Source organism: Bos indicus, chromosome 1 (genome assembly GCF_029378745.1).
Source record: "Bos indicus isolate NIAB-ARS_2022 breed Sahiwal x Tharparkar chromosome 1, NIAB-ARS_B.indTharparkar_mat_pri_1.0, whole genome shotgun sequence".
NCBI classification, from domain to species: Eukaryota; Metazoa; Chordata; class Mammalia; order Artiodactyla; family Bovidae; genus Bos; species Bos indicus.
In genome coordinates this window covers 71,945,349-71,963,616 of record NC_091760.1, presented here as the reverse complement: position 1 = coordinate 71,963,616, position 18,268 = coordinate 71,945,349, and the positions used below count along the sequence as shown (strand labels likewise).

Genomic DNA, 18,268 nt, shown 5'->3' with positions numbered 1-18,268 from the left:
ATTCTGTCAGGTCTGTAGTGCTATCTCATTTTTGTTTTAATTCATTGAAAGTCAAAGTGAAGTTGCTCAGTCGTGTCCGACTCTTTGCGACCCCATGGACTGTAGCCTACCACACTTCTCTGTCCATGGGATTTTCTAGCCAAGAGTACTGGAGTGGGTTGCCATTTCCTTCCCCAGAGGATCTTCCCAACCAAGGAATGGAACCTGGGTCACTCGCATTGTAGGCAGACGCTTTACCATCTGGGCCACCAGGGAAGTCACATTTAATTCATTAGCAACTCACTAATAGATATACGCAGGTCAGGAAGCAACAGTTGTAACCGGACATGGAACAACAGACTGGTTCCAAATAGGAAAAGGAGTACATCAAGGCTGTATATTGTCACCCTGCTTATTTAACTTATATGCAGAGTACATCATGAGCAACAATGGGCTGGAAGAAGCACAAGCTGGAATCAAGATTGCCGGGAGAAATATCCATAACCTTAGATATGCAGATGACACCACCCTTATGGCAGAGAGTGAAGAGGAATTAAAAAGCCTCCTGATGAAAGTGAAAGAGGAGAGTGAAAAAGTTGGCTTAAAGCTCAACATTCAGAAAACTAAGATCATGGCATCTGGTTCCATCACTTCATGGGAAATAGATGGGGAAACAGTGTCACACTGTATCTTTTTGGGCTCCAAAATCACTGCAGATGGTGATTGCAGCCATGAAATTAAAAGATGCTTACTCCTTGGAAGAAAAGTTATGACCAACCTAGATAGCATACTGAAAACCAGAGACATCACTTTGCCAACAAAGGTCCATCTAGTCAAGGCTATGGTTTTTCCAGTGGTCATGTATGGATGTGAGAGTTGGACTGTGAAGAAAGCTGAGTGCCGAAGAATTGATGCTTTTGAACTGTGGTGTTGGAGAAGACTCTTGAGAGTCCCTTGTACTGCAAGGAGATCCAACCAGTCCATCCTAAAGGAGATCAGCCCTGGGATTTCTTTGGAAGGAATGATGCTAAAGCTGAAACTCCAGTACTTTGGCCACCTCATGCAAAGAGTTAACTCATTGGAAAAGACTCTGATGCTGGGAGGGATTGGGGGCAGGAGGAGAAGGGGACGACAGAGGATGAGATGGCTGGATGGCATTACTGACTCGATGGACGTGAGTCCGAGTGAACTCCAGGAGCTGGTGATGGACAGGGAGGCCTGGCGTGCTGCGATTCGTGGGGTCACAAAGAGTCGGACACGACTGAGCAACTGAACTGAACTGAACCGAGTGATATGACGTTGAACATCTTTTTACCTGCCTTGTTTGCACACGTGGATATTCTTTGATGAGTTGTATGTTCAAATCTTTCATTATTTTTACATTAGGATGTTTTCCTTGTTGAATTCTAAGAGTTGTTTGTACATTTTGGATAACACTCTTTTTAACAGATATGCATTTTAGAAATATTTGGATATATTTTCAATATTTGTGACTGGTCATTTCATTCTCTTAATAATGTCTTTCTCAGAGAAGATTATTCCAATTTTAATGAAGCAGAATTTATTATTTCACGGATCATACTTTGGATAAGTATCAACCCAAGGTCACCTAGACATTCAACTGAATTATTTAAAGATTCTGTTGTATTACCAAAATGCCATCAAAAAAAGGATATCAGCTGGCACAATCGGCATATGAGAGCGTCCATTTCCTTGTTACCTAAGTTCATTTCTCTTTACATGACATTTCCTTCCAAATTTTCATTTAAAAATTTCATTCTAAGAAATAATCTCTGAGGTAGCAGTTATTTTCAAGTTAAGATCGTGACACTGTTATGAGCTTCTACACCCTCATCAAAAAGGATTAAGAGGGAAGCCCATACCTATGGTTGATTCATGTTGCTATCTGACAGAAAACAATGAAATTCTGAAAAGCAATTATCCTTCAATTAAAAAAATAAATAAATTGGAAAGAAAAAAAAAAGCAGTTGCATTAGGTACTTCTCGTCCCCAAATACTTAGTAACCTTTTCTCCATTTTAGGATAAATCTTATTATACTCCTTATCTTCATTCATATTAGTGATTATAAGCAGCCCAGGTCTCCCAGTCATTCTTCAATTTCCCCATTCTAATACCTATTTGGTTCAGCATATTCCCCTTTCTGGGTCACATTTTTTCATACAGTTCTCCTTGCCCCTCTGCCCCAACTCCAAATACTTTTCTTATTGAGGCCTGGCTCTTCCAGGAGGACTGGGCCTCACCCACAGTGCTCTCCACACCTCTGTACTTACACATCTGAGCCTGGAGACCAGTGTTCCTTTGGCTACTCACTGCCTCTTTGAGCTCTCTCCCTCCTACTCTGTAATTTCTGGGCTTTCAAACTCATATCTACTTTTCCTTGTTTTAAACATCTCCCAAACACTGTTACACTGTTATTATCTCTAACATGACTCACATTCATGGCAATGTCAGTATACAAAGATGCTTGTTACGGTTCCCTGACGTCTTCTTTGATGTCCTTGTCCGTTCACCTGCCTCAGCCACACACATCCCATGGTCACAGGCTATAATATCAGTACCAGTAACTGCAACTATTGAATCTCAATTGTACTCCACCTCCTACCTTTTTCACTCCTAGTTCCCCAATGCCAGCAATTCTTTGACTCCAATGGACTTAAATTCCCATTGATTTTCCAGTGTCTATCATCCCTTTCACATGATCACTTCTTTGACCGTCTCACACTTCATAGACCTTCTCACACTTCATAGTATTCACTTGGCTAAACATGGTTAAACTTCTGCCTACATCTTGCCTATAATCTATGCAGCTAAGTATGGGGGAGGAAAAAGATATATCCCTGCTACTGGCATCAGTAACCTCACAGGGGCCCTTAGGGCTTCCAGCATTCACACTAGACATCCCTGTTTCACTCACTGTCCCCCTCTCCTGTCTCTGTTTCAAGACACCATACATTACATTCAGCTGTCATGTGTTCCAAGGCTCCTCTTGGCTACAGCAATTCCTCAGACTTTTTGACAACTTTGATAGTTTGGAGGAGTACTGGTCAGGTTTTATATTGTATGATGCCTCTCTACTGGAATTTTTCTCTACCTTTTTCTCTCATGATTAGACTGAGATTATGGCCTTTGGGGAAGAAGATCAGAGTTAAAGAGTGCCAGGGCTTCCCTGGTGGCTCAGTGGTAAAGAATCCACCTGCCAATGCAGGAAACAGGTTCAATCCCTGTGTCTGGGACAGTCCGGGAATATCCCTGGAGAGTCCACTGCAATGAGAAGCCCACTCACCACAACTAGAGAGCAGGCCCTGTTCACTGCAACTAGAGAAAAGCCTGGGCAGCAGCGAAGACCCAGCACAGAAAAAAATAAAGCAATCAGTAAACTAAGTTCAAAAGAGTACCATTTTCATGACATCATATCAAAGGTATATACTATCAGCATGATTTACCACTGATGATACTGAGTTGATCTAAGCCTGGTTTAGGTAATGTTTGTCAGCTTTCTCCACTGGAACGTTTTTCCTTTCTCCCTGTTTTCAAACTGTGCTCCTTGGAAGGAAATTCTCTGTTTGCAGCCTACACTTAAGGAAAGGGGAGTTGGGCTCCATCTCCTTTGAGGTGGAATATCTTCATACTTTATTTGGAATTCTTCTGAATGTGAGGTTTGTCTCTTCTGCCATATTTAGTTAATCACTTTTGCCATTTTACATACACATAGGCTCTTTCCTTCTGTCACTGTTTTATTTTTTTAAGATACTTAGATAAGAAAAATATTGTACATATATACCAACACAGTTACTACTTCTCGTGCTCTTCATTTCTTTGTGTAGAACCACATTATCTTTTTCTTTCTGCTTAAAAGACTTCCTTTAATATATCCACTGGTGATAAATTCTTTCAATTTCTGTATGTCTGAGAAAACCTTTATTTTACCTTAGTTTTTACAAGATTATTGGCTGTAGATTTCTTGGTTGACTGGTTTTTTGTTTTAAAACTTTGTAACTTATATAGAACACATATGAGAACACCTAAAGCTGTCTCACAGCTCACTGATACTATTTCATTTTTTAAAAAATTCATTTCAGTCCTTATTTTTCATATTAAGTTTATTACATCTATGATCATTAAATCACGAATCTACATTATATTATCTGCCATTAATACAATCTCAAACTCTCTAGTTACTACCTACAAGTTAGATTTGAATTAAAAAAAAAAAAAAAAAAACTTTCAAATGTCTCTACTTAACTCTTTTAACATCTGGAATGCAACTATTAAAATTATTTTACCGGAGAAGGCAATGGCACCCCACTCCAGTACTCCTGCCTAGAAAATCCCATGGATGGAGGAGCCTAGAAGGCTGCAGTCCATGGGGTCGCTGAGGGTCGGACACGACTGAGAGACTTCATTTTCACTTTTCACTTTCATGCACTGGAGAAGGAAATGGCAACCCACTCCAGTATTCTTGCCTGGAGAATCCCAGGGACGGGGGAGCCTGGTGGGCCGCCATCTATGGGGTCGCACAGAGTCGGACACGACTGAAGTGACTTAGCAGCAGCAGCAGCAGAGGAAGGTACAGGTTCTCATTTCCCAAAATATTGTTTTAACCCATTTGACACCAACACCTGACCTGAACCTACACTGATTGATGCAAAGCTGTTTATAATCATCATGTTTTCTTACTGTGAATATTTCTTGCAGAAAAATAAATAAATAAATAATTTTAATGACCTTGTACATGAATTCTTTTATCTGTGTCAGTTCTGGGGTGGTTTCAATAGATTGATTTCCCCCCTCATGGGTTGTATTTTTCTGCTTTTTTAAACTGCCTGGTATACTCTGACTTGATTATTTCGGTGCTTACTGCTTTTGAACTGTGCTGCTGGAGAAGACTCTTGAGAGTACCTTGGACAGCAAGGAGATCAAACCAGTCAATCCTAAAGGAAATCAACCCTGAATATTCACTGGAAGGCCTGATGCTGAAGCTGAAACTCCAATACTTTGGCTACCTGATGTGAAGCAACAACTCATTAAAAAAGACCCTGATGCTGGGAAAGATTGAGGGCAGGAGAAGGGGATGACAGAGGACGAGATGTTTGGATGGTATCACTGACTCAATGGACATGAATTTGAGCAAACTCCAGGAGATGGTGAAGTACAGAGAAGTCTGATATGCTGCAGTCCATGGGGCTGCAAAGAATTGGACATGACTGAGTGATTGAATAACAACCAATTAACTTATAAATACAGATGTAGCACTTCCAAAAAAAGTTGATAAGATGGCTGGATGGCATCACCAACTTGATGGACGTGAGTCTGAGTGAACTTTGGGAGTTGGTGATGGACAGGGAGCCTGGCGTGCTGCAATTCATGGGGTCACAAAGAGTTGGACATGACTGAGTGACTGAACTGAACTGAAGTGGAATATATCCTAAAAAACTAGGATCAAAATGCTTAACTATGCAGCACCTCAGGATGCAAGCCATATCTATTCTATTGTCTGTCTATGCTCATTAGACCTGGTGACCTGATCTCAGAGCTTTAAAAAATTCTATAGCTAACAATTTTATATTTCTATCCTGGATCCCAGACTTCCACATTCAACAGCCTATTCAATATATCCACATGGACACTTGGATATCTTAATAGGCACCTCAAACCTAACATGTCCAAAACAAGTTAAAAATGTTACTTCCTGATCTGGTACCTGCTACCTCCACTTCTCTTCTCTACTTGCAGTCTTCCCCATTTCAGCCAAGGAGAACCTCAGTTTCATCACTCCAACTGCTTAGGCCAAACTCCTAGGGGCATCTCTCCCTCTCTGTCATGTAGGGTCTCCTTTCAAAGTACATTCAGAATCCAACTACTTTTTCCAGCCTCCCCCAACACCATTCAGGTCTCAGCTATCATCATTTCTTGCCTGGATCACTGCATCAGCCTCCTAACTGATCTTCCTGCTTCTGCCTTTGCCTCTCTTGAGAATCTCTTCTCAACAAAGTAATCCCATCAAAATCTAAGAGTGATCCTGTTAAAACAGAAGGAAGATCACTTTCACTTCTCTATTCAATACTCTCCAACAGTCTCCTCGTCTTACTTGTGCAGAAGCCAAAATTCTTCAAAGGCCTATGGTACCACAGTTGGCTTCATGTCTTAATTGATCCACCTTTTTTCTCCTGCCATGTACTCAACTGTAGGCTAGCTATGCTAGAATCCTTAAGGATCTTTGAATATATAAGAAATGCTCCTGCTTAGGGCCTTTACACATGATGGAAATGTTCTTCCCTTAAGTAAGTGAGTACCACTCTCTTATTTCCTATGTTCAAATGCTACCTCAGTGAAGCCTCCCCAACCACTCTTTGGAAATTGGACACTTGACTCTCTGCCTACCAGCCCCAGTACTTCAGGGTCCATCATTTAACATATTACATATTATTTCTATTTTAAAAATTGTCTTTCTCCTCCTTCTATAGTGGCAGAAATTTTTGTTGGTTCTTTAAGACTGTACCTTGCATAGCACCTTATTGATCTGAGTGTCTTGAGCAAGTACTCAAATCAGTGTTTGCCAAACATATGAATGAACCAGTTTGGGGGTTTTAAAAACTGTTCTCCAGTGTTTTAAAATTAATCACTTCTATATAAATACTTTAATTGCTCAGTTGAACTGGAATCTCTGCAAGAGGATGAAAAGTACTAGGAAAATGAGCATTAAAAGCCAACACAATCCCAACAGAGCACCTTCTACATATACCCATTACACTGGCCTCTGTAGCTCATTTTACAGCATGTCCAACTTATTTTGAAAAAAATTTTTTTTAATTTCTGGCAATAAGTCTGTAGTCATGTATGGTAATTTAAAACTTTAAAATAATTACTTCATTGAGATGTAATTCACATCACCCTTTTAAAATGTACAATTTAAGGTCTTTAGTATATTTATAAGACTATACAGCTATCACTAATGTCTAATTGCAGTATATTTTTATCCTTCCAAAAAAGAACACTCACATGTATTACATTTCCTCCTCTCTTCAGTCGCTGTAAACCACTAATCTCTTGTCTCTATGGATGTGCCTGTTCCAGAGACTTCATAGTCGGTTGATCCTCATTATTTGAGGATTCCATATAGGTGAATTTACCTATTCACTACAATTAATCTGTAACCTCCAAATCAATACGCTCAGTGCTTCTGTGGTCATCTATAAACATCTGCAGAGGTTAAAAGCAGCGTACTGTTCAGCATTCCTAAGGGCAAGAAGGCTATAATGTGCCTTATGGAGAAAATGTACTGGTTTGATAAGCCAAATTCAAGCATGGGTTACAGTGGCTGTTAAGTCTAACATGACTGAATCATCAATATATATTAAATAAAGTGTATTTAAACAGAAATAGACATAAAGCAAGGTGAGGTACTGATCAGTTGACAAAAATGTGACTTCCTCTAGAAGCAATGGTTCAGTATTTGTTAATTCAGTGTTTGCTGTTTTATAGAACCTAACTACCCTACCACAAATGAGGAATCAAAACTGTAAAGGGAATCCGACAATATGTAATCTTTTATGTCTGACTTCTTTCACTTATCATAATGCCTTCAAGGTTCAATGCTGCATGTATCTGTACATCTTTCCCTTTATTAAGGCTAAATAACATTCCACTGTATGGATATACTACTTTTCTTTATTCACTCATTAGGTGACAGACATTTCCACCTTTTGGCTATTATGAATAATGCTGCTATGAACATTTGTGGACAAGTTCTTGGGTGAATATATACTTTTAATTCTCTTGGTTATTTACCTAGCAGATTAACTGCCAAGTTACATGGTAACTCAATGTCAATTTTTAAAGAAACTGCCAAACTGTTTTCCAAAGTGCTATGCCATTTTACATTCCCACTAGCAATGCATGAGGGTTCCAGTTTCTCCAGATTCTCACCAATACTTATCATTTTCTGCCTTTTTTATTACAGTCATTCTAGTAGGCATGAAGTGATTTTATTGAGGTTCTGATTTGCATTTTTTAAACTGATATGGAGTTATATATGGTAATGTAAAAGAAGGAAGGAAAGAGGGGAGGGAGGGTGGAAGGAGGAGAAGGGAGAAAAGGAGGAAGGGAGCAAAGAAAGGAAGGGAAAAAGAGAGAAAGAAGCAAAGTTGGAACTCTACCTCAGCTGCTGGAACATGAAACCGTTTAAAGTCTACTGACTTCATCTGTTTCTGGGGACCCTCACTCTTTTGTCTGAATGTGGCTTTAACACTGCCATCTACCCAGCCTCCTCACAGATGGGATCCTGCTTTCCTCTTTGTAGCTTGGGGTACAGAGGCCAAAGTTCAAAGTCAATAACCTGAAGGTTATATCTACAGTCTCTTAATTCTACAGAAAACTGAGCAAATTCTTATTTATGTGCAAATTTAAGAAATAATATAGCTTGTCAAAAAATTACGAACTCTTTAACCTAACACATTCAACTCAATAACTCAGAAGCAAATACTTTCTAGATATAGAGTGAGAGAAGAGACTGGGCTTTTTTTTGGGGGGGGCGAGTTTGTTGTTTTTAATCAATTTTGTATCCTAAATCCTTGGCCAGTGCCTAGAATATGCAAGTTCTAAATTAATGATTCAAAGAAAATTATTTTCTAAAAGTAAGTTTAGTGTTTAACTGGTCTTACCCTCAAAGGATTTTCATTGAGGTATGGAGGCTCTCCTTCTACCATTTCAATAGCCATGATACCCAGAGACCAGATGTCTACTTTGGGGCCATAAGCTTTCCGTGTAACCACCTCTGGTGCCATCCAGTATGGCGTTCCAACCATGGTACTCCGCTTACTCTGCTCAGGGGTGATCTGGGCACAGAAACCAAAGTCAGCTACAAAACAAAAAAAAAGATACAAAACATCTTGAGTTAATGGTGTCCATGGGTTGTTTTAGGAGTTTACTTTATATGACAACGAATTATATTTGAGTATTCATGAGTATTCAGTCTCTTAGTTTTCAAGAATGTATTAATAAAGTAAACCAGAATGGGCTTACAGATATTTTGATATTATATACATTCACTTTTTAACTTTTACTTCCCAAAAGAAGAAGGTAATTTATTAGGAAGGTTTTTATTCTAAACAATTAATTTTATCCTAAAACTTTTAATAAAGTTGAAAAAGATCTAAAAGAAAAAGTAACCAAAGGTGGACACCAAAACTGTCTCCACTGTCAATCAGGCAAAGGTCAGGAAGTGGACACTACTTTTGAGGGAAAAAAACAGAAGCTAGAATTAATAAGAAGCATATGAGTCAGCAAGAGAGCCCAGAAAAAGAACACATTTAACTGCAACTGTACCCACAAGGTCTTCACCAGCATTACTCTATTCCAACCACCTCATTTTATAACTGAGGAGCAGGATACCTAATTTAGAACCCAGCGTTAATTCAGTAGGAAAGTCAAGATAAGAATCTAGAACCGTTTCCTTCCTTCTACTGTTAAACTCATTCTATTCCATGTGTAAATACTGTTAACATTTAGGACTGTAAGTTCTGGACTTCTGTTATGCATTTCCAAATATACAAAAAATATCTACAAACTGGTTTATTTTACTTAAATATTTTACTTAGGATATTTTGTAAACTGCTTTTTACAACTATTTTTAGAGATCTTTCTGTATTACTATACTAACCTACCTTATTATTCTAACTACACAACTTTACAGAACATAAAAATACCTTAATGTTTTTAACCATTTCTGTACTACTAGATTATTTCAGATATTGTTGGTTTTCCTTTACAAGGTTGCAGAGAACATTTTTGTACTTATTGCTGTGCATACGTTCAGCAGTTTTATAGCAGACAGTCTTAAAAAGCAATTGTTAGGTCAAATCATAACATTTATAGCTAAAATGAGTGCTTATAAAACTGTTTCAAGTACCTCATAAGAAAAAACATACCACATTATAACTTTATAATAGGTACATTTATTATTATGACTTCCATTTTACAAATGGGGAAACTGAGGAACACCAAGATCATTCATCTAGTGAGTGGCAGAGCCAGGGTAAAATATTATCCAAAAAGGTCAAATTTAGTTTACCTGTATATTACCTGTATAATGTATGAGAATATCAATTTCTAGCTTTCCCACGAAAATTACAATTATTAACTATATATTTGACCACCAAATAGAAACTAAATCCTCATTCTTACAGTTGAATAACCTCTGAAGGATTTTTTTTTTTTTTTCCCACTTTTTGGCTGGACTACAGAGCTTATGGGATCTTAGTTCCCCAACCAGGCATTGAACTCACACCCCCTACATTGAAAGTGCAGAGTCTTAACCACTGGACCATCAGGGAAGGCCCTGAAGAATCTATTTTTAAAGAGATGTTAAAAAAGGAGCCAAATTCTCTAGGCAAACAGAAGAAATAGTTTTTGGTCTCCTGATCCAAGAAATGTCTTGCATTTTGCATAGTTGGAGAAACTTCAGTAGAAGTTCTTGAATCCTCCAGAAGGCATGGTTGGAACTGAGATTATAGCCAGCAGAGGAAGAGAGGTTTTTTTTTTCCCCATGACTCTATCCTGTCTGGTACAGAAGACAATTAGGGAAAGGGGTTTACAGACGATTTTCTCCCTAAAAATGTCATCTCTGATGTCTGGGTCACACAGGCCTCTCCTAATTACACCACCATTTACCAAATTCAAAGAAAGACGAACAGCATAATGAGAAAAATCTACCCCAACAGGTAGCAGAGACAAATCCAAGTTTATGTTTGGGAGACAGCAACAACATTACAATAGTACCCGGCACTGCTCCTCAGTGTTTTACATTTTTGGTACTCAGAAGAATTCTCTTGAGATAGGTACTATTATTTTCCTTATTATACAAATGAGGAAACAAACATAAACAGATTACATAATTCCACCCCAAATTATTCAGCAAGTAGCAGTAGATCCACTATTTAAACTCAAGCTGTCCAGCTGATGGTCCATATCTTTTTACTACTATTCTCCCCCACTCCATGTATTGTCATAAAAACGTTAATAGCAGGAAAGAGTTTTTACTTAAACAAAATGCAGAAAATTATAAGTAACATATAAATGTTATCTATTCACGTATTACTCACTAAGTTTAACAGATCCTTCCATGCCCAAAAGCACATTGTCACTTTTGATGTCTCTGTGGATCACTTGATTAGCATGTAAAAACTCCAATGCCTGTAAACACTGAACAGAAGAAAAACACGTATCAATGAAATAGTCCCTGAAAAGTCTAAGGGAAATTCACATACACTATTTACCTGAGTACCACCTCTAGTATCTAGTAGAAGACACTCTAATAATACATTTACAGAGAAAAAAAATTCTGTCACATGCAAAGTTACAAAAATAAGACACCTTAAATAATTAGATCCTGCTCTTCCTACTCTGGTCTTATCCAGAAACAACTATTAAATAATGTCTTATCTAGTCTTATTTCTGCCACAGGTTATTTAATACCATAAGAATATCACTTAGTCTTCAATGTTCTCATTTTGAAATGAATGGGCGGGTCAATATGATTTCTAGGCCTGTTCAGGTTTAAATTTAAACGTCTAAAGGTACACAGCACTTGGTAAACATGCACAAGCCTTTTTACATATCATTTCAACAGTAATGGGGACTTCCCAGGTGGTTCAGTGGTAAAGAATGCCTGCCAAAGCAGGAGCCACAGGAGATGCAGGTTCGATCCCTGGGTCAGGAAGATCCCCTAGAGGAGGAAATGGCAACCCATTCCCGTATTCTTGCCTAGAGAATTTTAAGGACAGAGAAGCCTGGCAGGCCACAATCCATGGGGTTGCAAAGAATCGGACGTGACTGAGTGACTAACACTTTTCACTTTCAACAGTAAAGGATAAACTTGTAATCATTCCTATCTGAATCTGAGATACTCAGAAGTCTAATCAATATAAGACACTGGGTAGTCTGGTTCTTTCCAGTTCTTCAGTATGATGTAAAATGTTTTCTTCCTTTCTTCTATGGTAGGTTTCATATAAAGCTATATCCATATCCTAGATACTATGCCATATTTCAGAAAGCACTGAGTCAAAAGAGCAGAAAAAGTACTCTCACTTCCTTAAAAACAGAATGAGGTTAAATTTTTTAAATCTGCTTGCTAAGATTTTTTAATGTAAACCGCATATAAATTGTAACTTGGAAAAAGCTATGTTTTTATTTCTTACCCACATTAAAGTAGAACAACAAATGAAGTCTGTACATCTTTACAACTAAAAATCTCATTCAAAACACTGCACTACTCAAAGAAAAAAACTAGTACTGCGTCACATTTACCAAGCATTTAAGCAGATTTCTGAAAAGAATAAATCCCCAGAAAAATACTTGTAGGAATAAACAGAAGAACTCTTAAAATAACCTTATACCAATTAGGAATAAATAGAGGAACTCTTAAAATAACTTTACACCAATTATGACAAAAATTATTAGAAAAACAAATTAAGTATAAATAAATTCTTGTTCTTATCAACTTTTAAGTGACCAAACATTCTTCATTTTTTCAAACATTCATTGTTAAGGGATATATTATTAAACTATCATATTTAAAACTATTAAAAAGTTCTTATTTCCATCCTTCCTGAAACAATCAGGAGGAATATCCATTAAATGAAGCATAACCACACCAGAATTAAAATCTTCGAAGAATATTTTTTTAAAAAAAAATGCCAAATAAAAGACGAAAAAAGAAAAACATCACATATATTGTTCTTACATGAACAAAGGTTATAATTTACTTATAATTCACTGTAAAAATGAGGGAAGCCTAATCACAGGAAACATAACAGTTGTAAGAACTGTCACAATTTCGTCCTTTGTGATAATGATTCCTAGGATTCCAAGTAGTGTCTCAGTTTTAATGACAATCTCATTAACCTAAGTTTCATCCACAGGAAAAAGATTACATGGAAGTCAGAAAGGCTCATTTTTGGCTTAGATGTAGGCAATGTGACAGAATTCTACTGGCCTAAACAAACAGTGTGTCTCAAAATTCATTAATGAATATCATTTCATTGGTCGCCTTTAAGGAAATCAATAAATCCACAAGCAGACATTAATTAATACCTAGGGAGAAGATGTGTGCCACTTTGTCCGTGCTTCCACTGTTGAGTGGTATATTTTTAATGGCACCCCCTCTTACCCTCAAAAGTATCCTACTTGAATAAATAAATATTTCCCTTTTTTCAACTCGGTTAACCACATGTTACTGTAACTTATCAAAAAGGGAGCAAACTCACCTCTCTGCACACAGCAGCTATCTGGGCTTCATCCATGCATGTCTCTGTGACAACATCAGTAAGGGATCCTCCGGCCAGGTACTCCATGACCACAAACAATTCATCTCCCACCAGGTAACTAAAAGAGAACAGACAAAATACATCCACACTTTCACTTCTTCTAAATACATGGTGCTCTATATTGAAGATTTCAATTATTAGACACCCTGATAAAAAAAAAACAGCCCAGAAAGCTGGTAGCTTTGATAGCTAGGAAGAACACTGAAAAGGTGCTTTGTAACAGCACAGAAAAGCAACAGAAGGTCATTATGATTTTCCTAAATCACTTTAAAATTTACCCACAATTCTAACTTGAGTGTGTACATAGATTATTCCAGTTAATATAACCCTGTATGGTATGAACTTCCAGATGATGGAGGCTTCCAGGAGATGGAGACCTGGAAAGGTTAGGTAACTCATACAAGGTCACATAGCCAGTAGGTGACAGAACCAGAATCTGAAACTAAACACAACTGGTTCCAAAGCTTATGGCTTACCTTAACCACCCATGCTTTACTGACTTGTTAAAAAGCAGAGAAATGTACCTGGAAAGTTTATTTCTATGAACATGGTCTCCAGAGGTAGGCCTAAAGTCTAAAAGTATGTTTTCTCTTAATCCATTCAAAACAAATTTAAATACGGAAATTTAAAAAAATCACCTATAGTTCCCTATCTCCAACACAATCATTATTGTAATTCTCACTTATTTTTCTACTATTCTTCTTTCATTCACATAGACATCCTGCTTTAAAAACAAATCTGTTGTAAGGGAATTTCCTTTTGGCCCAGTGATCAGGACTTCGTACTCTCACTGCCAACCCATGGGCAGGGAACTAAAATCCCATATGCTGCATAGTGTGGCCAAAAAAACAAAGGCTGTAAAATACATAATTTTCTCTTCTACTTTTTGTTCTGTTATTTGACATCAATTCCTAAATTATATGAGGTTTTGATAAACATGTTATTTTCCCAAGACAAAATCTGAAATAAAATTGACCTGAAAGTTTAAAAATTGAGCGGTCAATCACCTCTGTATCAAGACATGAATCACAGCCAATCTTTCCTTAGTGTTTCTGCTCCTGATCATTTGGACTTGTTATGAGCACTAGTAGCAGTGTCCTCCATTTAACTGCCTTCTCTTGATTGCCAACTGATACCTAAGTAGAAAAGGGACCTTCTAAACTGTAACATGGGCTTCCCTGGTGGCTCAGTTGGTAAAGAATGTGCCAGTAATGTGGGAGACCTGGGTTCAGTGCCTGGGTTGGGAAGATTCCCTGGAGGAGGGCATGGCAACCCACTCCAGTATTCTTGCCTGGAGAATCCCCAAGGACAGAGGAGCCTGGCGGGCTACCGTCTATGGGGTCGCAAAGAGTCAGACATGACTCACTGACTAAGATCACAAACTGTAACATGCTATTTTCACCTCTCTCCCTACTTTGAGTTTACTTTTCAGTGTTGACACTCAACCCTAGTCTGGCTAATCTCCAAAACCATTTTTCTCCCAATGTTTAAGAAATATTTCTATTTACCTGTCCAAGAAATTAACTATGTTGGGATTCTTTAATTCTTTCATCACCAGAATCTCATTAATGATCAATTCCTTCTTTGGCTGTTTCTGTAAATTAATCTGCTTAATAGCAACCTATGGTGGAAACAGGAAAAAAAATCAGAACAAGCTTCCTAATTCTCTTAGAAAATCATAAACACTAATAAGTTAATCATCTAATTTATTACATACATCCTATTCAGTGAGATTACAATTTACTCATAGGCAGTGCTTTAACTTCCACACTGCCTATGCACAATTCTTTGTAATACAGAAGCCCTAGTATTTTCGGATTTCTCTAGAAATCTAAACCCAAGGTCAGTCCAGTGCCAGAAATTAATCCTCTTTTCATCCAAACTAGGAAAATAGTTTTTAAAATATTTATTTGTGAAACTAAACACATAATTAATTACTTCTTTTTTCCCCCTCAGTAAGGAAGATACTATAAAATTCTCTAGAGCAATCCTTCAACATATTCAACTGAAAAAGAAATTCCTCATTGATTATTCACAGGCAGATCTAGGTTCTGCCTATAGTAAAAGCTAATGGTAACACCCAGAAGTAGGAAAAAATTGCTTACCTCTTGTCCCAATGCCACATCTGTAGCAGTGAAAACTGTGCCAGAAGCCCTAGGGAAAAAAAAGACACAAGCAGATTTAAGATTTCTAAATCATTCTCATTAACATCCAAAGACTTTATTCTCAAAACAACTGGAAGGGGGTTAAAGAACACTGAAGACAGAACATCTTTAAAAAAGGTAAAAGCAAAAACAAAGAGGGGAAGAGTAAGAAAGAGGTAATCCTTGTGGCTAAAACTTATATTAGAAATTTGTCATAAATTTCAGACCTACAAAAACATAGTAAAAAGATCAGACAAAAAGAAATCAGTAACATATACTCATGGATTTATTTCCCTTCTTAAGAAACAAAGAACTACAAACAAATTTAAAGGTTCTTATGTGGCCTTTCCAAAGGCATCCGCCCTCTTCCCCAAAGTAACCTGTGCTGGACATTCACTCTGTATTCAATGTGCATAATTGCCACATGTTTCTCTATACTTTACTAAGGACACAGATGTGTACCACTACAGAAGATATTTAATGTATTTTTAAAACTTCATATAAATTATTTCATTTTACGTATTTTCCTATAATTTGCTTTTCTGATTCAACACTGAGTTGAGAACTATAGTCTAAGGGGTTGGAGAGTCAGACATGACTAAGCAACCATCACTTTCACTTTTTCATACTGCTGCTGCTGCTAAGTCGCTTCAGTTATGTCCGACTGTGTGACCCCAGAGACGGCAGCCCACCAGGCTCCTCTGTCCATGGGATTCTCCAGGCAAGAACATTGGAGTGGGTTGCCATTTCCTTCTCCAATGCATGAATGTGAAAAGTGCAAGTGAAGTCGCTCAGTCGTGTCCAACTCTTAGCGACCCCATGGACTGCAGCCTACCAGGCTCCTCCATCCATGGGATTTTCCAGGCAAGAGTACTGGAGTGGGGTGCCATTGCCTTCTCCACTTTTTCATACTACTATTTATTTATCCATTATCAGGCTCAAGGATACAAACATGATTTTCAATTTTTTTGTTATTAAAACCAGAAGTGCAATTAAATTTTACTTTTAAAAGGAAATTCGTTAAGTTTTCAAAAAGACTTAAGCTCACTGTCAAAACTTACAGAATACTTTCCAGAAGTAACATTAAGAATTCAAGATGTTCATTTGCTCTCAAGCAATAGAGAAGAAAAAATTTCAGTTAGCATAGTTTTAAAATACAAATTATTGGGAATTCCCTGAGAGGCCAGTGGTTAGGACTCTGAGCTTCCACAGTGGGAGACCTGGATTTGATCCCTGGTCAGGAACTAACATCCCATAAGTCACATGGCATGGCCATAAATAAAGAAACAAATAATAATTATTAAAAATACAAACTATTGAACAACATCAGAAGGGCAGTAGAATTAAGGATTCATACTCATGATGTGACTAAAATGCATTTAAACAAAGAAAACACTATAAACTTGTAGTAAATTTTCTTACTGTCCTTTAAATATTTGCTGGACAATTTCCCCACCCATCTAATCTCTTACCACCAATGTGAAATCACACTTAAGAAGCAGCAATGTACTGCTAGGTAGTACAGTATTTCAATATCATCTAGAAATAAGTTCATTACTTTTACACAAATCCAAGAATACTATTCAGAGAACACCGTAAGTGTGCAATGTCAGTAAGCAAAAGAGCTATCAAGATGGACATCTAGAAAACAATGAATATTCTGTTAATACAGTCACAAATACTTACCCTTGCCCAATTTTTTCATATCTTGTGTATTTTTTCTTAGGGTCACCTATGCTTACAATAGTTCCTATTTTAAACAAAAACAACAAAAATTTGGAAACTCAGTCAAGTATTTTAAAATTGTAAACTAATTCTGATAACATTATTTCTTTTAATAAACCCCACTGATTTTAGAACATACATAACACTAAGTTTCAAAAATAACCTATGCTTCAAACACAAAAGAAATAATAATTAAAAAGTAACAGAAGCAAGAAGATACATTATTTCCACAAGGTTAGACCTCCTAACTAATGTCTTGATTATCCTAACACTTTCTAAAAAATGATGACATTACAGAATGACCAACTATACCAGTTTTCCTGAGACTCAGGGGGTTCTTAGGATGTGGCATGTTAAGTTTTAAAACTTAACCGGTCAAATCCTGGTGAGAGGACAAGTTGGTCATCCTACTTTTCATACTCCACTGAAATGTATCAATATTAAGGTAACAGTAAGTTACAAAACTACTTACTATGAGAAAAAAAAATATATAAAATATCCAAATGAAAAACCCTAATAGCTCTTCTCCTATATCTATCTTTTAATATATTTAGTAAATCACTTATTACTATAAAGATTACTCTAATATAAACTAATCATACATCTGCTTAAGAAAAGTTCACAAAGCACAACTAAGAAACAGGTCTTAAAATTAGGATTTTGTTTTAAAAAAAAAAAAAAAAAGGTATGATTTTGTACATAAAATCCTAACATAGTCTTATTATAACTAAGTCCAAGCATGAGAAAATCACACTAAATTTTCACTTAAACTTTCACAAGGTAAAAGGAGAGAGGGGCATATCCCAGAAATTCACAAAAATAAACCAATTTTATATAGGTACTCAGCCTCAAGCCTATATCCAATCTGTAATATTTTTCCTTGATGCCTCCAGATCAGTGTCCTAATACAACTCTAGTGGCTATAGACTTATAATGAGATACTACTGCTACCCTCTCTCTGGCCTGTGTGTATTATTTCCAGGGCTTGATTCAGGCCAATGATAGTTGATGGATGAAAATGGAGGAAAAAAATACATTTTATGCTTACACATATTATCTAGATAAGACATTTGGTT

At 37.1% G+C, this 18,268-nt stretch overlaps 1 protein-coding gene across 1 annotated transcript in view; it reads right to left on the bottom strand.

Moving 5' to 3' along the window:
- The window catches only part of PAK2 (p21 (RAC1) activated kinase 2), an 88,742-nt gene that overhangs the window by 5,273 nt on the left and 65,201 nt on the right, over nt 1-18,268 (bottom strand). Inside the window, exons 8-13 of the mRNA XM_070789330.1 lie at nt 17,154-17,217; nt 15,429-15,477; nt 14,832-14,944; nt 13,264-13,381; nt 11,101-11,200; nt 8,662-8,858 (exon numbers count right to left, since the gene is read on the bottom strand). Of these exons, the coding sequence (XP_070645431.1) occupies nt 8,662-8,858; nt 11,101-11,200; nt 13,264-13,381; nt 14,832-14,944; nt 15,429-15,477; nt 17,154-17,217 (641 nt within the window). The remainder of the gene's footprint in view (nt 1-8,661; nt 8,859-11,100; nt 11,201-13,263; nt 13,382-14,831; nt 14,945-15,428; nt 15,478-17,153; nt 17,218-18,268) is intronic.